Source organism: Gracilinanus agilis, chromosome 5 (assembly GCF_016433145.1).
Source record: "Gracilinanus agilis isolate LMUSP501 chromosome 5, AgileGrace, whole genome shotgun sequence".
Taxonomy (NCBI): Eukaryota; Metazoa; Chordata; class Mammalia; order Didelphimorphia; family Didelphidae; genus Gracilinanus; species Gracilinanus agilis.
The window spans coordinates 38,437,892-38,459,245 of NC_058134.1; the positions used below are offsets into that span (position 1 = coordinate 38,437,892).

The window sequence follows — 21,354 nt, forward strand, 5'->3', positions numbered from 1 at the left end:
TCCTAGGTTCAAATCTGGCCTCAGACACTTCCCAGCTGTGTGACCCTGGACAAGTCACTTGACCCCCATTGCCCACCCTTACCACTCTTCCACGTAGGAGCCAATACACAGAAGTTAAGGGTTTAAAAATGTAAAAAACAAACAAATAAAAAAACATGCTACACTGAGATCTGCTCTGGGGGGCTCATCACCTGTCCAAATTTGCCCTGGGGCCATCTGAATTTCTGGGATTCTACTTAAGAACATCCTTAAGAGGTCTGTTTGTTTGTTTTGTCTCCAAGAGTTTCCTTGGCCTTATAGGCTTTCACCAGGTATTCCACCATATCATCCTTTATTAAAGTCCTTCTCTGAGGCATCATTGAACTAGGAGGCAGCCCTTGGTTCTACAAGGCTTTGCCAGCAGAACCCAAGCACTGAGTGGTCCTACTGTGCTTGCAAGACTTTCGAGTGTGAACTCTCTGGCTGTTTTCTGAGGACCAGCCTAGCTAATTCAGAGTGGTTTATCTCCGTTTTGGCCATTGCCAGGACGGATTTTTCAGCTATAAAAGACTCATCAAGATCATTCACTGTGATTATGTTGGCAGAGGGTGCCCCATTCCCACATGACAGGTCTTTGAAGCAACAGTGGGTGTCTGGAGGATCATAGATTTAGAGCTGGAAGAGACTTTAGAGATAAGAGAATCATAGGCTGAGATCCGGGAAGAACCTTAGATAAAGTCCAAGCCTCTCATTTTACAGATGAGGAAACTGAGGCCTAGGGTGATTAAATGATTTGGCCAAGGTCACCAAGCTAGTAAGTGTCCAAGGTGGGATTTGGACTCTGGTATTCCTAACTTCAAATCCTCGGCCCTTACCACCATGCCTTGCTGTGATGTGGGCCAAGTCATGTGTCCCTCCACATGGTAATATCTATTGAATTTCCCTCACTATGATAATAATAAATAAAATCATATTAAATTAGATTTATCTTTATTTTTAGCACAGTGCATGCCACATGGCAAGTACTTAATAAATTATGTTTATTGATTGATTATTCATTGATTTTGTGGGATAGGGCTAGAGACTGAACCTATGATTTCTCTGGTAAGGCAATTCCTCCCATTTCAGGTCATTACCTAATTCACACACAGAGACACAGACACAGACACACACACACATGTTTGTGCACATGTATGTATGTATTTTCTGTTCCAAGAGAATGTAAGTTCCTTGTGGGCATGCACTGTATCATTTTTATCTTTCTAGCCCTCAAACCAACTGACTGGTAGCCAACCCTGGTGTCCTGGAAGCCCTTCTCCTGGTCCCAATCTCATTTTGCAGACCTCCTCAGATCCCCGACTCCTCCAGCCCATTCTCGGGACCTGTACCAGAGCCTGGGACCAGAGACAAGGGATTGGCTCAATAGTAGAGCCTGGAATGAATGAAACAAAGATCCTGGAATATGGGAAGCCAGCCCCATGCTCTGCTTACAGTGAGACTGATGGCTATTTTTTACCATCCATCCCCAGAGACAGACCCAGACAGTCACACAGAGAGGGTCAGTGGTGGTCTTCAGGATTCAATTCTCTGCTTGCAGGGATAATGGTCAGGAAGTTGGGCTTTGGGTGGAGAAGTGGTGGCATTGATGGCATCTCTATTTAAAGCCAGGGAGGGCTCTTCCCCCCCCTTCTCCTTAGTACTGTTCCCCAAGGGAGTAGGATTCCTTTGGTTAACTGCTCTTCTTGGGTCATCTTGCCTTGCCTTAGAACTTGGAGGAATAAGAAGAAGATGGAAAGCACAGCGGCCCTCCAATTTTTCAATTTCTCTCATGCCTGCTCTGACTCAGTTGACAGAGCCCATATTTCTATCTCAAAGTGGAATTTACCCATCTTCTCTTTCTTCTCACTACCATCACCCAAGTGTAGGTTCTTTTTTCTTGCCTGGCCTATTCTAATTCCTAAATGTCCTCCCTGACTCCAGACTTAAAAAAAAAAATCATAGCTTTTTTTAAGAGCTGGAAGGGATCTTAGGAATATATGTAGTCCAACCCCTTTATTTTACAGATGGGAAAATGGTCCCAAAGAAGTTAGGGGACTTGCTTAAGGTCACAGCAGGTAAGAAGCAGAATAAATATTTGACCCCAGTCCTCTGGCCTCAAGCCCATCCCTACCATGTCTCTCCTTTATCATCTTGTCTTCAGAGTACTCCTCCTAATACATAGGTCCTATGGCATCGTTGCTAGATTCAACAGTCCTCTGTGGCTCTCTATTAGCTACTAAATAAAATTCAGGCTGCTTAGCTTGGCCCTCCAGGACCCTTCTGGTTCTAAGCTATATTTCCAGACTTATCATGACATAAATAAATTTAGATGAAATATACATCTAGAATAGATTTTATTAAATAATAAAATATTAAATACAGAATAAAATGAGATAAAATATAAATATAGAATAGATTCTATTAAATAATAAAATACTAAATATAGAATAAATTTAGGTGAAATATAAATACAGAATGGATTCTATTAAATAATAAAAATTAAATATAGAATAAATTTACATTGAATATACATATAGAATAGATTCTATTAAGTAATAAAATATAAAATAAATTTCTGTAGTAAATATGAATATTTCTGTTTGTGTGATCAATTTCCATCATAATTCTACATTCTTAGGTTCATATCATAAGTACAAATCACTGGGTGACCTTTCAGTTAGGGAAGCACTCTGGTAAAATAAGGGCTTAGAAGAGAATGACCTCAGAAGTCCCCTCCAGCTGTCACATTCTGTGATTCTGAGTCACCAGGGAAAACTAAAGCTAACTTTGAAATGTTATCCTCTTCTAGGCACTGGTTCTATGTTAGGTTGTTTCTTGGGGGAGTGTCTGCCAAGGCCTGAAAATGAGCCCTGGGCTAGAGACCAAAGGAGGCTTCAGGCAGAGTGTGTTTGAATGATGCAGAGGGTGATGAAGAAAAAAATAATCACTGGGGAAGGAAGAATGAAACCAGCAGAAGAGAGGGAGCCCCTGTTGGGGGAAGGAGAAGGCTGCAAAGTGAGGCAAACTAGGAGGGAGAACTAGGATTGGGAACAGAACAAATTTGAATTTTGTAGCCGTGTAGAGTATGAAATGTTTAATACATCCCCTTTATCTATACAGATATAGTGGAAGAACTGGGCCTAGAATCTGAGGATCTTCTGCCATTTATAAGAGACCCTTTATCTTCTGTTGAACCTCAAACACCCCCTTCCCACCTTGGAATCTTTACTCAGGCTGTATCTTCTAAATTCAGAATGTGGACAGGATGTTCAATTTGGAAGAAAGAAGACCTCAGTTCAGATTATGCCTCAGACACTTTGCTTGTTTTGTGATATTGGCCAAGTTCCTAGAACTTCTCTCAGCCTCAGTTTTCTCATCTATAAAATAGGGATAATAACAGCACTTGCCTAGTAGGATCAAACAAGATCATGTACGTAAAACACTCTGCAAACCTTAAAACAGTCTCTAAGTGCGTTCCACTCAAATATCAGCCCTCCCATCAAGTCTTCCCTGATTCCCCTCTATCAGTAGCATCTTTCTACCTTCCCCCTCTTTCTATAGTGAGTTTGACACCATTGGTCTAGATATAAGATGGAGAAAATGTTAATAATGAACATTAAACTTTAAAGTGTGTCTTCTACATTTTTCCTAATTTTTCCTAAATAGCTGGTTGTTGAGCATTTACCAGTCCACCCCTGGATATCATCAAGATGAGAAAAGGAGGTAGCTTAGGCCTGAATTCAGAGGGAGCCAGAATGGTGCCTTGGGATCCAAAGAAAAGAAAACTAGCTAGAAGATGGCAGCCAGCTCTTTGGATGAGTGAGCCATATAGGAATTATGGGAGAATACCCCTACCAGTAATAATCAACAACTGACATTTATATAACTCTGAAGTTTGCAAAACACTTTCCATACATTAGGATGGGGGCCCAAGGTGCCAATGGGCCGACACCTGCATTCGGGAGGGGAAGCCATGACTGACGATCTTTTCTACAAAGGGAAATTTCAGAACTCGGCGTCTAAAGGTCAGTTATTGGGGCAGCTGGGTAGCTCAGTGAATTGAGAGTCAGGCCTAGAGATGGGAGGTCCTAGGTTCAAATTTGACCTCAGACACTTCCCAGCTGGTGACCCTGGGCAAGTCACTTGACCCCCATTGTCCACCCTTACCACTCTTCCACCTAGGAGCCAATACACAGAAGTTAAGGGTTTTTAAAAAAAAAATAAAATAAAGGACAGTTATTGTTCTAGCTGTGGTTATTAAAGATCGTAGAATCAGATTTAGATCTAGAACTCTTTGAATCCTATCTGGGAAGGACCTTAGGCATCAAAGAATGATAGATTTGCATTTGAGAGGGACCTTAGTGATTGAGTCCTAGCTCCATGTTCTACAAAGGAAGAGACTGAGGCCAGAAAGATTAAGTGATTTGCCCAGGGTAACCCTGCCAAGTAAGTATCTGAAATAGGATTTGAACCCAGGTCTTCTGATCCTTAAGTCTGGTGTTCTATCCACTCTATGCTTCAAATCCCTCCTTTCACCTATGAGGAAACTGAGGCCCAGACCTCCTTGATAAGTTTCTATTCTTTCATCTAAATACTAAAAAGAAAGATAGAATTGTTAAGTATTATTAAAATACTATTGTTAATTTATGATAAGGAGAAAAAATATCCGAATAATTATTCCTGGTGAGTCTCTTTGAGGTCCCTCCTTGCTTGAGAGGCTGAAATGGTGATTCTCTAACCTCCAGGGTCCCTCCCATATAGTTTTCTCTGACCTTTGAGGTCCTTCCCAGATCTAAATCTCCTCTTCTGTGATCTCGAAGGTCTGTCTCGTCTCTGGTATCCGAGGATTCCTCACACTATCATCCATCTTTATGGAGCTTGCCTTGGCCCGTACATAATTGGACAAATGAAGGGGCTTTTATTCTCCTCACCTGTCATTGCAGGTTGGAGAGAAGAATGGGTTTTAATGAGGTGGCTTTCAGGTCACATTCTGTCTCCCTTTTATATTCCTGAAATTCTTGGGGAAACAGCTCTTATCTTGGTTCCTCATTGATGACCAGAAGTTGTTTTTTTCCCAAATTGAAGTCACCCTTTATGACTTTTTTTTTTAAACCCTTCCCTTTCCTCTTAGAATCAATGATGTGTATTAGATCCAAGGCAAAAGAGGGGTAAAGGCTAGGCAATGGGGAGGAAGTGACTCTGAGGTCAAATTTGAACCCAAGACCTTCCCATCTCTGGTCCCCACTTTATACCAATTTGACAGAAGAATTGCTTTCCCCTGACTTGGGGATTTGATTCTGGCTGGCAGTGTCTCAGGTTAGCTTCTCTCTTCGGATGAGCTGACGGGCAGGCATGGGAACCCACTGTGTGAGGAATCCTAGCTCACATTCCTAGAAGACCTGAAGGTTTGCAATGAGCACCCCTCCCAGCGGCCCAGGGCACAGGTTTATTCATCCCCATTTTCCAGGTAAGGAAAGCTGAGTTTTCTCAGTGTCAGCACCTCCTCTGCCAGCCCCTTTGCTTAATGGAGCTGAGCCTGGAGCCAAGACACCATCTGACCTCCAACTGTTTTCCTTCACCAATTCTAAGGACTCAGAAGATCCATGGATCATCCCTCATTTTTATGGCTACCCTGGACTCACTCAGTCTTTGCTTCTTTAAGGAGGCAGCCAGGTGGTGCAGTGGGTAGAGCTCTAATTTGGGTGTTAGGAGGACTTGAATTCAAATCCAGCCTCCAACACGGTGTGACCCTGGACAGATCTCTTCACCTCTGTCTGCCTCATTTTCCCCTTCTATAAAATGGGGCTAATCATAACGCCTCCAGCATTGTTGTGAGAATCACACGAGATCATTATTGCAAAGCGCTGTCGTTACTGTGACTATTAGCTTAGATCTGAGGTCTCTCTCATGGTAGAATTCCAGGACAGGAGGTCTCTCTACCTGCTCCTTGGTCCGTGGCCCCAGGCCAGCACCCCCCCCCCCAACCCCGGGCAGACCCCGTTACCTGTCACCGGCGATTCTGCTGAGGAGGGGCTCGAGCCAGCCCTTGTGGCACTCGCAGTGGGAGTCCATGAACACCAGCACGTCCCCGGCGGCCCTGGCGGCCCCCAGCATTCGGCCCTTGATGACTCCCAGCCTTCGGTTACTCCTGAGCAATCTCACCCCCTCCAGCTGGGCCACGTGGTCACTAAGCGCCGACTTGAGGTGGCCTGCAATGGACGGAGGCAGCGCGGGGCGGTCAGCACCCAAGGAAGACGCCCTCCTGGTGGCAATGGAGGGGGGGAAGGACAGGCGCCTTTAGCTTGTTCCTGCCTACCTGGGGCCCTTCCCCGGACACTGCTGCGGCTGAAAGCGGCTTGGGGCTGCCCCTTGGCGAGGGGCTTCGAGCCAGGCCTTGGGGCAGATTTTCAGGTTCCTGGCGGGTTGGGTTCCACAGAGCCGCTTCCTGTGAGTGACGGGGAATTGGACTAGCACTGACTGATTCTTAGCTCTGTCATAGAATAGAAGAGGGCAGATGCGTATTAAGTGCTCTGTTCTGTTCCTGGGGGTGGGCAAAAATGAAACATTCCCAACCCTCAGGACCTTGTGTGCTTGGGGAAAGGGGAGGGTGGGTGGAGAGAGACAGAGACACAGAAAGTGAGAAGGAAGAGAGGGGAGAAGAGGAGAGGAGAGAGCGAGAGACAGACAGACAGACAGAGAGAAGGAAGGAGAGAGAGAGAAAAAGAGAGAGAAGGAAGAGAAGGGGAGAGCGATGCAGAGACAGAGAAAGAGAGAGACAGGGAGGGGGGAGGGAGAGGAAGAAAGACAGAGGAAGAGTGAGAGGGAGTGAGAGGAAGAGAAGGAGGGAGGGAAAAGGAGAGAAGAGAGAAAGAAGGAAGAGAGGTGAGAAGAGAAGAGGAGAGAGCGAGAGACAGAGAGAAGGAAGGAGAGAGAGAAAGAGACGGAGAGAGAAAGAGAAAGAGAAGGAAGGAGAGAGGGAGGGAGAGAGAGGAAGAGGGAAAGGGAGAGAGGGAGAGGAAGAGGGAGAGAGAATGGAATTTGAATGGGTCCTTTGGAACAGTACTCCCATTGCTGGCTAAAGGAGGGAGAACTAAAGAGTAACTGGTGCCTCCCCAAACGCCACAGGCGAGAAGGAGCAGGGCAAAGAGTCACAAGCACCATCTGTACCAAAAGCCAGCCCTCAGTCAAGGGACCAAAGAGCTCTGAAACGAAGGGCGCGGTCAGGGGTCTGGGGCGGGAGCAGAACCAGACAAAGGAAAGAGAGGACCGCCGGACCTTCTCTCAATCCCAGCAGAGGAGGTCTGGGCTTGTTAATCAAACAAATGAGAGACCAGCTGCCTCTGCCCCGCTCCTTCCTGAGGTTCTCCCGCCTCCGCGGAGCTTGAGGAGGGAAGGCGGCGGTCCAGCGTGCTGAAGAAGGCTGCGGGAGGGCTGACAACTCTGAGCCTTGTCCTGCTGCCTCTGGTCCGGGTGGTTCCTGCCCGAATTCCTCTCTTCTTCCCAAGTTCACGCTTAAAGAATCTATTAGAGACAGCGTGAGGCAGGGGGCGGGCGGGGGGTCTGCACCGAGCAGCCTATTTGCATAATGTAATCCGCCACGGAGATGAGTGCTTCCAGGTGTGCTCTCAAGTGGAGGCCTCTCCCGGAGCCTGTGATTTCAAGGGCCACTTGGGGTTCGGATCAGCCAATGGCTAGCTGGAGCCCTGCCTGGGAGTCATTAGCCTGAGCTCTCCAAAACCCGGTTGGATTGCTTTAATAATCCTATTCGGGGAGGGTTCAGATGACCTCCATGAGGAGGCTGGGGAAATTTCCAGAACTCTTGGGCCGAGAGGCAGAGAGAATGGGGACCCCCTATTGTCTACCCCAGTCCTTATTCCACCCCTTGGAAGAGCACAGATTACTCCCTGCAGTTTGGGCACAGGGCAAATGCCATGGGAGGGAATGAATAAAAATGAAAAAGTGTTTATTAAGCTCCTACTCTGGAATGATCTTTTTTTTTTTTTTAAATTTTTTTAAAGCCTTCCCTTCCCTCTTGAAGTCAATACTGTATATTGGCTCCAAGGCAGAAGAGTGGTAAGGGTAGGCTATGGGGGTCAAGTGACTTGCCCAGGGTCACACAGCTGGGAAGTGTCTGAGGCTGAATTTGAACCTGGGACCTCCCGTCTCTAGGCCTGGCTCTCAATCCACTGAGCTACCCAGCTGCCCCCTGGAATGAGCTTGATGCCAAGGTGGGTGAGTTACTCGGGAAGCCCCCAGGTCCATGTAGAAGAGCAGTCCTGGTTCTGACAACTCTCTCTTGGGGTCCCTTTGGGAGTCAGGGGTGGGGAATGCTAGACTCTGTGCTACAAAGCAGAGGTTTGGCTCCCCTTTTAGTCCCCTGATTATTCTAGTATCATCATCCCTTCCAATTAAAAGGGATTGCTAAGGTCACTTGGTCCAACTTCCCTCCCCATTTTACAGATGAGAAAACAGCCCCAGAGGGTTCCCAGATTCACACAAGTACTTGAAGTATCAGAGCTGGGATTCAAACCCAGGTCTTCAGATCAGTGCTCTTTCCATTGAACTCCCCAGACTCTTATACCCTGCAGGAAGACAGGTTTCAATCCCTTTTTCCATTGACTGACCTCCTCCTTTGACTTTTCTAAAATTGGGTCTTTCCCAAGCCCTGCCCTCACTAGCTGCCAGGAGTTCTGCTCCTGCGGGGAAACAAGTTTATTATCAGAGCATGGAAAGGAGGAGCCAATATTGTAAACCAGCCAAGGAGCTAAATACTCAAGCCCAGGGAGTTTGTGACAGCTATTTCAGAGCTAATGGTTTTCCCTCCCAGGAGTGTACTGGTAACTGTTTAACAATCATCTCCCCAAAGAGGCACATCACATGTTTAAGTTAAAGCTACATTACTAACATTTTTCTGTGGCTTTAAGTGTAGACCAGCAATAAATCAGCAACTCAAGCCCCAACGTGTAGCTTTTGCTGATTTCCAAAGTACGAATGTTCACACTAAGAATTGAACAATCAGCTCCCCAAGCCTGTGTCCTGAGCTGGCCGTGGCATACTCCTAGTTCCCCCTCACTAGAGGCCTTCAAGCAAAAGCTGGTTGACCACTTGGGGTATATGGTGTGGAGATTTTTATTCAGGGGTGGCTTGGACCAGATGGCCTCTAAAGTCCCCTAATACATCTTCTGTGAGATGCTGTGGGCATGCATGGGACCAAACTGAAACCAAACCCTCACCATGCCATTTTGAATAGGGGATTGTGCAGCCAGGGCTTGAATCCCTCCAGCCTTGGGGAACTCACTACTTATCCAAGGCATGCCATTCCATTTTGGGGCTAATTGCTAGGAGGTTCCCTCATCTGTTCAACTTAAATCTGCCATCCCGTAAATTCTACTGGCAAGTCATTTCACCCTTGTTTGCCTCAGTTTCCTCATCTGTAAAGATGGGGCTGATATTAGGGTACCTGCCTTCCAGGGTTATTGTGAGAATCCAAAGAGTTGATGTTTATACAACATTTAGAGCAGTGTCTGGTATAGAGTAGATGCTCTATAAATGTCAGATTTATTCATATCAATATTATTATTATTAGTTCTCTTCTCTGAGGGCAAATACCATTTTCTATAGGGCAACCTTTCAGATATTGGAAAGCAATCATCGTGCCCTCCACTGAGGCAAACACTGTCCATTCTGTCAGCCTTGGCTAAGGAGCCTTTTGGGGTGGGGTGCTGGGGGGGTCACGGAAGAGAGTTCGGGGTGGAGAATGATGAAAACTGTCAGATGACTGATCTCTGGATAAGCGCGGCTAGCTCTGTATTCTGTATTTGTGTGCATTTTGACTTCTCTTATTTCTGATCTACTCAAGAACCCTGCGAGGTCTACTGGAAATAGAAAGAAAACTACAAGCAGCATTTCTATAACTGTGAGGGCAGCTCAATTGCATAGTGAGCCCAGAGTCAGAAAGCCTCCTCTTCCTCAGTTGAATGCTGGTCTCAGATCCTTGCTTGCCATGTGACCCTAGGTGAGTCATTTAACCCTGTGTGCCTTAGTTTCTTCATCTGTCAAATGAGTTAGAAAAGGAGATGGTAAACCATTCCAGTCTCTGTGCCATGAAAACTCCAAAATGGGGTCCCAAAGAATCAGACATGACTGAAGCAACTGGACAATAACAAATAGAGCCTTGAAAGTCTGCAAAGTGCTTAACAAATAGAATCTCCCCCTTTTATCCTCACAACAACCCTGAGAGGTAGGAAAGCTCATAGGATTGTTGACTTGGAGATGGTAGAAGCCCTTGGAGATGAGTAAACGAAGGCTTTATGATTTCATCGGCCCAAACCAAACTACAACGAATAAGCCGACTAAAGCAGGGGGCGTAGCATAGAGAGAACATGCATGGTCTGTAGTATTCCCAAGACCCACCTCTGCCAGCTATGGCTGTGTAACCCTGTTATCATTGTTCAGTTGTTTCTGTTGTTTCTTTGTGACTTCATCTGGGGTTTTCTTGGTGGAGACACTGGAGTGGTTTGTTATTTTCTTCTCCAGCTCATTTTACAGATGAGGAAACTGAGGCAAGCAAGGTTAAATGATTTCCCAGAGTCACACAGTGATTTCATTTGCTAAAGCCCAAACCTCTCTATAAGACCAGAAAGAGACTATGTCTCCACAAAGGAGCATTAGCAGACAGAGTTTTCCTCACTGGATATAACTTACACCAATAAAATCACTTTGGGGGGAGGTCCCCCAGAAAAAAATACTGAACCCCAAAGGAGTCATGTGACTTGTTCACGGTCACTTAAGTAATAAATGGGAGAACTAGGTCCTCTTACTACAAATCTATTCCTCCCTTCCACTATAGCTCTTGCCCTCAGAATGCCCATTTTATAGAGAGGGGAAACTGAGGCATAATGCAACTGGAGATCCCAAAGAGAGTGAGCAGCAGAACTTGAACCCAAGGCTCCTGAATCTTGGCAGGGTAGTCTTTTCACAAAGTTATATTGCCTAAACTTGCTAATGACTAACATGCTGACCCTCTCACCCCATGCCCTCTTTAGGGCTCAAAGCCTCAGTCTTTGAAAGAAAAATGGACAGAAGGGAGAAAACCTCTACCTTGTTGGCTGAGGTCATCAACAAGGATGATCTCCTTGAGAAAAGGTCTGGGGGCCGTGTCCAAGACGCTGTGCACTGTTCTGAGGAGGGTCGACCAGGCCTCGTTGTGGAAGCAGATGATGACACTGGCTGTGGGCAGATGGTCACCATAGTCCTCCTGCAGACACCTGGGGGGTCAGAGGACAATAGGGGTATCAAGAGCAGAACCAAGAGGGAGTGGCTGGCCAATGACCCTCCAGAGAGAACAAGCTTTATTGAGTTGCCTTTTTTCTTGTGGAGCAGGGGTTCTTAACCCGAGATCCAGGAACTTAAAAAAAAAAATGTGCAGGGGTAGCTGGTTGGCTGGGGCCAGTGGATGGAGAACCAGGCCCCGAGATGGGAAGTTCTGGGTTCAAATCTGTCCTCAGACACTTCCTAACTGTATGACCCTGGGCAAGTCACTTAATTCCCATTGCCCAGCCCTTACCGATCTTCTGCCTTAGAAACAATACACAGTGTTAATTCTAAGATGGCAGGTTAGGGTTTAAATAGTGATGGTGATAATTTGTGAACTACTTGGAGTCAGCAGATCTAATAAATGGTTGGGATGAGTATCAAAAGGAAGACCAAAGTCTGATCCCTCTGTCTTTGAGTTCCTTCCTTTTCCTAGCTTGAGGATTCAGAGCTTTAATAGAGAATTCTATGATTTTGATTATTAATTATATTGAACAAAGCAGAATTCAAACTGGATCCGAGGTTTCTTCTCTGCCTTTGTAGCTCTCCTTGGAAGGAGGAAGGGAATCGGGAGAGAACGGCCTCATCCTGAATTCCAAAGGTGGGAGCAAGAAGGGGGCACCACTTCCTTACACTTACCAGCTCAACCTTCCAAACCCTGCCCACAGCACCGCCAAGTGGCTACTTCTGAATAGCACTTTGTGAGAATCAAATATCAGCCCGTATGACTGAACTTGGCTTTTTGTTGGATTTTTCACAGGTGGGAGCATGCATTTGGCTGAGATGCTCCTGTTCTTTTTTCTTTAAACCCTCGTCTTCCATCTTAGAATCAATACTGCGTATTGTTTCAAGACAGAAGAGCAAGAAGGCCTAGACCCTGGGGGTTAAGTGACTTGCCCAGGGTAACACAGTTAGAATGTGCCTGAGGTCAGATTTGAACCCAGGACCTCCCATCTCTAGGCCTGGCTTTCTATCCACTGAGCCAGCAGGCTACCCTACTTGTGTTCTCTTTGTCTAGTGAGAGGGAAAACAGTGAGGTGGAGATCATGGGGTTATATTTCAGAGCAAGATCATCCACGTTAAGCTTCCAGTTGTGTCTCGATAGTAAGTATCAGAAGCAAGATTTGAACCTGGGTCCTCCGGCTCCGAAGTCAGCCCCCCTCTGAAGTGGTGAGGATGTCAGTGGGGCCGGGGCACGGCAGGCTGCATCGTGGCTCTGTTACTGCCTTGAAAACCGTTGGTAAGCCTTCTCCAAGAGGGGGGCCTCCCCGGCCAGTGCATGGCGGAGGGGCCCCGGCGAGACCCAGCTTCATTTCAAGGGGGGCCTCGAGAGCCATAGCGGGAGGGGGCGAGGGGGAAGCCTCTGGACTCTGGGCGAACCTGCTCTGTGGTTTGTGTGCGACGGCTGGCCCGGGAGCTCCATATTACAAGCAGAAGTCTGGCCAGGAGCCGTGTCTCGTGGTCCATCGGAGCCTTTGAAGAGGAGCCACGCTTTATTATTGTGTCTGGCAGGCGGTGGGGATGGGAGGCGAGCCGGCCGGGAGCGCCCGCCGCACGGAGCTTCTCCTGCCGTTCCAGGAGGGGCCGGAAAGAAGGCGCCCCAAACCCAACTGTGGAAGGCCTTGAACGATTTCCTCGGTGGGGGTGTGCGGCTGAGGGGGAAGGACGTCGTCTTCCAAGCATGGGCCTTCCCAACTTGGTAAGCGGATGCCGATAGGAGAATCGTGTCGAGACCAGGCTGGGGCTCCCCTGAACACGAGGCACGCCATGTTTGGGAGTGGCCTGAGCGTCTCCAATGAGCAATCAAGTGGGGAACGCTGTTGTGTGTCAGATAAGAAGGGTGGGGGCAAACGGGATGGAGAAGACAAGGGACAAAAGCTTCTTCCGGAAGGGACTGCTTTATTTTTGTCTTTAGGTCCCCAGGGCACTGCACATAGTAGGTGCTTGTAATTCCTGCTGACTTGGATTGACTTTGGTTTGCTAGAAATGGCTAGTTTATGATTTCACAAAGACCAGGTTTAAAATCCGCCATCAACCACTTGTGTGACCCTGGGCAAGTCACTTAGCCCAAATTACCTGACCCTTACCGCTCTTCTGCCTGGGAATCAATTTGATTCCAAGATGGAAAGTAAGGATTTTTTAAAAAATAAAAGGAAACGAAAGGTCATGGGAAAAGGAGGCAAACCCCAAGCAAAGAGCCGTGTTTGGGCTTGAGATTTTTACGAGCCTACCCCGGGCCAATAAAGTGACTGGGAAACTGCGGGTTCTAGAAAAACAGCCTCTTTTCCTTGTCCACGGAGAGCCGGTGCTGCGCGGGCGGGAGTGACCGTCTGCTGGGAGCCAGGACGGCAGGGCTGACTCTCAGTTTGTCCCGTGCCCTTCCCAGGCCTCAGAGAGAGCCGACACCCACGTCCCCAGCCCAGGCACACCATCTCTGTCCAGGAAATCTCTGTTGGACAAAAGAAGGGACTGACGGCTCCCAGCTCCGCCATTGCAGAGGGTGTGAGCGCCGTCGTCGTGTCTAGCCTCACCCACGTGGCAGAGTGGCCGTGAAGAGGGACGGGTCACTCCTAAGGGTTCTCCAGGCAACTTTATGAGGGCGCAAGTGGCAAATAGGTGTTACTAAAGGGTGTTTCTCCCCTCCCCCTTCCCCCCCCCCCCCCCCGGAGAATTCCCTTCCCCAGACTCGATTCAAAAAATCAAAAGGACGATGAAATAGAGAGTGACCCCCCTTCCGGTCACAGCCACTGCAGGAAGAGAGGAGGGCCACAGGAGACTGGCCTCCATTGAACCGTCATTGAGTGATAGAGTATTAGGTTCTGAGTGCCCATCCTGCCTCCTGGGCAGGCTGCTTCCACCTCACTCTGCCTCAGTTTCCTTATCTGAAAAAGGAGGATGAGAGTAGCATCCGTCTCATAGGGTTATTGTGAGGCTAAAATGGAATCATGTATGTGGAGTGTTCTGCAAGCCTTCAAACACATAAGTGAGCAGACATGGTTGTTATTTGGGGTTTTTCTTTTTTGAGGTGTGAGAAGTTGCTATGACCAAAAAATTCATCCCCAAGAATCTAGACCGCGGGTCCAGAGGCTTAGCAAGACCAGTCATCTGAAAGCAGATAGTCCATTGCCAGGACTGCCATCTTTGAAGCCTCCTGTCTCTGGGCCTGACAGAACCTGCTAGAGCATGAGCCCAAAATGCATAGCCTTTGGGAGCCCGGCGCCCCTTCCCTACCACCAGGGAATCGAATAAGATTGTATAAACAATTGTTATGGACCTACTATGTGCAAGAGCTATGCTAAGAGCTTTATAGATATTCTCTAATGCCATGGGGCTCCAGAGTGAGGCTTGTGGGGCATAAATCATTATATCTATATTTTTTTGGATTAATCCTGTCAGTTTGTTGGTAGAGGAAACATTCTTCAGCTCTGCTGATCAATATTCTCTTAGAGAGTTGCTGGGGATATTGAAAGATTAAATGACTTGCCCAGGGTCACCCATCCAGTATAGATCGGGGCAAGGATTAAATCCAGATCTTCCTGAGTCTAAGTCTGACATTCTAAACACTAACACACCATTATCATGAATAAATATGAGACCAAAAATAAAAATAATAATATATGGATTGTTGATTAGTAAATAGTTCACTGTATGATTTGCTTTGTCTTATTGTTCTAGATTATTCTGTTATTATAAATTTAATATGGTATACATCCAATAGGCAGGAACTGGGTTCTTATAAATCTAACCTTTAAGGACAGTTAGGCGGCTCAGTTAATTGAGAGTCAGGCCCAGAGACAGGAGGTCTTAGGTTCAAATCTGGCCTCAGACACTTCCCAGCTGTGTGACCCTGGGCAAGTCACTTGACTCCCATTGCCTACCCTTACCACTCTTCTGCCTTGGAGCCAATACACAGTATTGACTCCAAGATGGAAGGTAAGGGTTAAAAAAACAAACAAACAAACAAAAAACCCAAATCTCCTGGCTTCTCTCTCTTTCTATAAGTCAATTCAAGTCAACAGTTTAATTGAATGGATATTTATTGGGTTATTGGCTGCCTGGAAAGATGTTAGTGCTGGGGAATGGCAAGAATCAAGCAGTCCCTGGCCTCAAGAGGCTACCATTCTGCTGGACTAACCAGGAAGGATCAGAAAAAGTCTCGATACAACAACAACAACAATAATGGTGTGATGATGATGGTGAGAGCTGGCGTTTATTTTCAGCTTTCAGCTTTGCCAAATGCCTCATTTGATCCTTACAACAACCTGGGAGGTAGGTGCTATCACTATCCTCATTTTATAGTTGGGGAAACTGAGGCAGAAGAGGCTATGTGACCTGCCTGGGTCACATAGCTAGAAGGCATCTGAGACTAAATTTGAATTCGAGTTTTCCTGACTCCGGATATGGCACTATATCTAAATCTTTGAGGTAAAGAAGGGAACATACTCCTGGCATGGGAGCATATTGTCTGTGCAGGACAGGAGGTGGGGCATTGAACGCCAAGTTCAGGGACAATAAATAGTCCAATTTGGATGATGTGTTGAGTATATGAAGAGGTTGTTGTAAAATGAATCTGAAAAGATAGGTTGGAGCCCTTCATGGACATTTGGTTTATTTTTTTTAACCTTACCTTCTATCTTAGAATCAATCCTGTATATTGGCTCCAAGGCAGATGAGTGGAAGGGCTAGGCAAAGGGAGTTAAGTGACTTGCCCAGGGTCACACAGCTAGGATTTGTCTGAGGTCAGATTTGAACCCTGGACCTCCCGTCTCTGGGCCTGGCTCTCAATCCACTGAGCTACCCAGCTTCCCCTAGACAGTTGGTTTAAATGCCCCGTAGAGGACTTTGCATTTTCTCTTAGAGGCATTAGAAAAGCACTGAAGCTGGTTGACCAGGGAGGTGGCAGGGCCAGCTGTGGGTTTTAGAGGTTTCAGTTCAGCTGCTGTGCAGAGGATGGACTGAAGAGAGGAGAGGCTTGGTGGGAGAAGTCTTGAGGATCTAAACTAGACTTTGTGTAGCTGGGGAGAAGGGGATGGGGATGGATGCCAGAGAGCTCGGGGAGACAAAATCATCAAGATTGGACAACCAATTGGCTGTAGAGAGTGACTGAGAGTAAGTCGAAGAAGCCTCTGAGGTTATAAAACTAGGTGACAGGAAGATTGGAAGTGGAGCTGGCGGCACAGTGGATAGAGTGCTAGGCCTGGAGTCAGGAAGACCCAAGTTCAAATCTGACCTCAGATACTTCCTCTGTGACCCTGGGCAAGTCACTTCATCTCTGCTCGTCTTGGTTTTCCCATCTATCGCATGTTGTATCAAAGTACTTAAGCACAGTGCCTGGCACATAGTAGGCATTTAATAAATGTTTGTTCCCTTCTATTCCCTTCTCCTCTCCACATAAATCAGCAGATTCCTACGAGGGATTGACTTAAATAAAGAGATTGAGTCCCCAACTGGAGATGTGGAGTTTAAGATGATTGTGGGAATTATAGGAATGTTCAACAGAGAGCTGATAACATGGGAATGGAATCCAGGAGTCAGACAAGGGCCGGGTAGGTAGATTTATTAAAGTCATCCACATAGAGGTGGTCATTGAAGCCAGAGGACATGAGGAGGTCATCAAAAGAGTGAAGAAGGAAGAGAAGAGGGCCTGGATAAGAACCCAGGCTGTACCCCCGTGAAGTGGGCAGAAATGGCTGACCACCCAGCAAAGAAGACTGAGGAGGATTAGTCAGAGAACAATAGGAGGGAGGTATCCCAAAGACTCCGGAAGGAGAGAGTATCCAAGAAGAGGTCATAACCAATGTCTAAAACTAGAAGGAAATAAGAAAAATGACTGGGAAAAGGTCACTGGATTTAGCTATCAGAACATCAGTGGAAACCCTGGAGGTGGGGAGTTTCAGTGAAGGGGGTAGAGGGTTAGAAACCAGTTTGCCAGGGGTTCAAGAAGTGAGATTTCAAGATGCAGAAGCAATGGGGGTAGGTTGCTTCTCTTATGAGTCTGGTGGGGAGGAGGAAGAAAGATGGAGGACAATAGCTTTGGAGAATGGAATGATCCTTCGAAGTTATTTTTTTAACCCTTACCTTCCATCTTAGAATCATTGCTAAGTATTGGTTCTAAGGCAGCAGAGCGGTAAGGGTTATTGGGAATAAATGACTTGCCCAGGGTCACACAGCTAGGAAGTTTCTGAGATCAGATTGAACCCAGATCCTCCCATCTCTAGGTCTGGTTCTCAATCCACTGAGCCGCCTAACTGCCTTCCCCACATTTTTGTTAAGGATGAGGGAGTTCTAGACATGTTTATAAGTAACAAGGAAGGAACCAGTGAATGGAGAAAATACTTCTCTACTGGACTATAAGCTTCATGAAGGGAGGCTTGGTTTTTTTAGAATTAGAATTAGAACTTCATACATTCAAATGTTCCCAAGATCCCTGCACCATACTGTGCCCACCATAAGGGCTAAAGAAAGGAAGAAAGAAAACAAGCCTACTGTGTGCCAGGCACTGTGCTAAGCCCTTTACAGCTTGATAGGGGTGTGTTGACATTAGAGTCAACAATAAGATAAAGTGACTGTTCTCTGAGGACAAACCCAGGGCGGGAGAATGGGAAGGGCTGCCAGAGGTTAAGAGTAAACTAGAAAATGGGAGGGCCTGTTTGCTGTGACCTCACTCCCCTCTCCCTGCCAGCTGGCCCTCAGGGGGAGCCAGAGTGAGTAAATGTGCTGGTGCTGTTTTCCCTTTCTTGGGCTGGCTACACTGGGAGCCAGGAGGGGTTAAGGGACTTGTGGAAGGGTTCACCGGCACTCTGAGTTCCCGACACCCTGTCCTTCCCTTCCCTGGGGACCCCCACCCCCTCAGCATCAGTTCTGGTTTTGTTTTTCCAGCTCAGACTGCACAGGACAGTCAGGTTGATTCACTTGGATCTGAATGGAACTGTCCAGTCAGGACCCTCAAGCTCCCCATAACCAAGCTGCCCAAGGCTTTCTCTGAGTTCTGCCTAGTCTTGCCTCTCTGGGGAAGAAGGAAAGAGAAAACAAAAATGGATAATCCAGCCTAGAATCTGTTCTCGACTTTTGTCCCAAGGATAGATCAAAGAGCTGAGGGTAGGGAGGCCCTGGAGGAACAAGAAAGAGCTCTGGGTTGGGTGTCCCAGCCACCACCATCTCTCACCAGCTTCCTTCCCTCTGGAACTAGAGGAACACTTTAAATCTATGAGAGATTAAAAAAGCATTTTCTAAATGGTCCCCATGATGGGATCTCATCATCCAGAGATAGAGATCAGACCCCATTCGTGTCTGCCTGCCCTGTGCCCCTCTTGTTTGTGTCCTCCCAAAAGGTTATCGTCTAGAACGGATCACAGATTGAAAGTGGAATGGTCCTCAGAGACCATCCAGGTCAATCCCTTTCATTTTATGGAGAGGAAAACAGCCCTGGGAATATTCGGTGATTTGCCCAAGACCACACAGAGTGACAAAGATGGGATACGAACTCATGTCTTCTGTCTATACAGCCAGCTCTTTCCACGGTACCATCTTGCCTTCTGTTGGGGAATCTTCCTTGTCTTCTCTGGCATTTGGAGCCCACAAACCGTAAACATAAGCCCCAGAGACATAAAAATAGACCTGCTCTACAGAAAGCACTGCAGTTGTTCAGAGGAGGGGGAAAGGGGCATCTAAGTGCCAAAAACCCGAGGAGAGCCTTCTAACTGGTTTGTACTCATCCTCCAAAGCCCAACTCAAGTATCCCTTCTTCCATGAAGCCTTCCAGGCTAGCCCATAGTGACCTTTCCCTCCTATCATAGCTGACCATACCTCTTCACTGACCTTTAAGTCATCTATGATCCTGTGACATCCCTCATGATATTGGCCCGTATTATTATTTGACCCAGTGTTCCCTCCCTTCACAAATTTCCCAGACTACATTGGATCTCTCTTTCATTGTCATCGCTATCTATCCCATAATATACATTCCTGTGCATTTTCTGGGATCCTCTCAGTTGATAGAGTTATAAATAATAATAATAATAAAAACATCCCTGAATATAAAAATAGTAAACATATTTATAATAATGAAGATAATGCTTTAAGGGGAGGGGCAAAGCATTTTATTGGAACCTCACATAGCAGAAGGCAGGAGTTGAACCTGAGCCTTTCAGATAGGAAGGGAATAGGGGGATGGGGCCTCGACCTGAGCATTCATTAGTCTAGGGAACTCTCTACCAGTGTAGATCACCACCTTATTTACTATTTACAGTTTTAGAGAGTTACCTAAAATACTAAGAGTTTGTAACTTGCCCAGGTGGGATTTGAACTGTTTTTTTCTGGTCTGCAAGTTGGCTCTCCATCCACCTTATCACTCCAGTCTCCAAGACCAGCCCTTTATCCACTATACCAAGCCTTTGGAGGACTTCCATTTTTAATCCAGTGACTTGCACATAGTAGGTGCTTAATAAATGAATGGTGAGCACTCCTTCATACCATGGACATTGCTATGCCCATAGTAGATGCTCAGTAAGTAGGTGTTAGGCAAAGAATGAATGAAATAGGTAGGACTGGGTAGGTGTATTACTGCAGTGATGTGGCAGGACATCCCTGGAAAGTCTTCGTGAAAGAGATGAGTCCAGGATCTTGAAGAAGAAGGAGAACATGTGAAAGGTTATCCTGGATGTTCCAAGCACAAATGGGGAAGGAGATGCTCCTGGATCTCTGCACAATCTGTTAGAAGGAAGGTTGTACCTAGGACTGGGCTGCCCCAGGGAGCCACTGGACATTTACCCAAATGTAGGGGTCTTAGGTAGCCTGCAAATTTGGTTCTTTTTTAAGGTGGAAGGGATAGGAAATTCTATCCAGTGGCCAGGCATCATCTGTGCAGTGCTCTGAGATTTGCACCCAGGTGTTCCACCCTGGATAGCTCCATGCTGATCTTAGCTGCCATATGCTAAGAGATGATGGAGAGGACTTGTGGTTCTTAGGAAGACTGGGTTTGGTTCCTAGACCCAGCCTTAGATAAGTCACTACATATCTCTTGGCCTCAATGTCTTCATCTGTGTAATGGGGAACGACTGGGAGGGGCTCCTGGCTTCACTTAGAGGGCATCAGCACCTTCAGCAGCTTTGAAGTTGGGCTTCCTGGGAGTGCTGTCCTTGGAAGCTTTGAGCCTTCTCTGGAACAAAAGCAATGGAACATTTCTTGAAGGAGACAGCAGGGACTGTTTGTATTTTCAGAATTTGGCAGTGCCTGGCACATAGTAGGTGCTTAATAAATGCTCATGGGTTGGTGGATGTTTCCTTGGTGTCTAGCATAATATCTGAAACATAGTAGGTGCACAGTGATTGTAGGCTGATTGATTCATCATAATACCTAATTGTTCCAGAGAGAGGGATTTCCTGGCATTAAATATATCAACATTTCCATTTAGAAATTATTTTCAAATTTTCAAATTTTTTTTAAAAGAGGTTCTGCTCCTAATATGACCTTCTCCCACCTTCTTGCCTGTCCAGTGGCTTTCAGCTCTGCCTGGCCCTATTCTCCTCCCAGCAAGAGGCTATTCTTTATTTGGTCTTTCTTTATATCTTCAGGTCAGCAGAGGGCGCCATAAACCTTGGGAAATGACCAAGCCTTCCTGGCTATGAGAGGAGGTCGGTTTCTCTGGGGGGAAGTGGCCAGTTCTGCCTCGGTGGGGGTGAGCGTGGGGGGAAAGCAGGACTCACAGGCTAAGGACCAACCTCTCAGACCCCCATCCCACTCCTTGCAGCCCAGTCGGACAGGAACCTTTCTGAAACCACTATGGATGGGCAAGGATCACTCCAACCCAAGAAAACTGTGTTGGGCAGCTCCTCCAAGCCAATAATCAATGAATCTCTCTCTCTCTCTCTCTCTCTCTCTCTCTCTCTCTCTCTCTCTCTCTCTCTCTCTCTCTCTCTCTCTCACTCTCACTCTCTGACTCTGTCTCTCCTCTCTCTGCCTGTCACACTTCTCTCTATGTATCTCTCTGTCTCCTCTCTTTGTCTTTGTCTCTCCTTTTTCTTC

General features: G+C 46.7%; 1 protein-coding gene across 1 annotated transcript in view; it reads right to left on the reverse strand.

Moving 5' to 3' along the window:
- Positions 1-21,354, reverse strand: part of GALNT15 (polypeptide N-acetylgalactosaminyltransferase 15) — a 45,472-nt gene that overhangs the window by 20,937 nt on the left and 3,181 nt on the right. Inside the window, exons 2-3 of the mRNA XM_044677861.1 lie at positions 11,119-11,285; positions 6,023-6,227 (exon numbers count right to left, since the gene is read on the reverse strand). Coding sequence (XP_044533796.1) covers positions 6,023-6,227; positions 11,119-11,285 — 372 coding nt within the window. The remainder of the gene's footprint in view (positions 1-6,022; positions 6,228-11,118; positions 11,286-21,354) is intronic.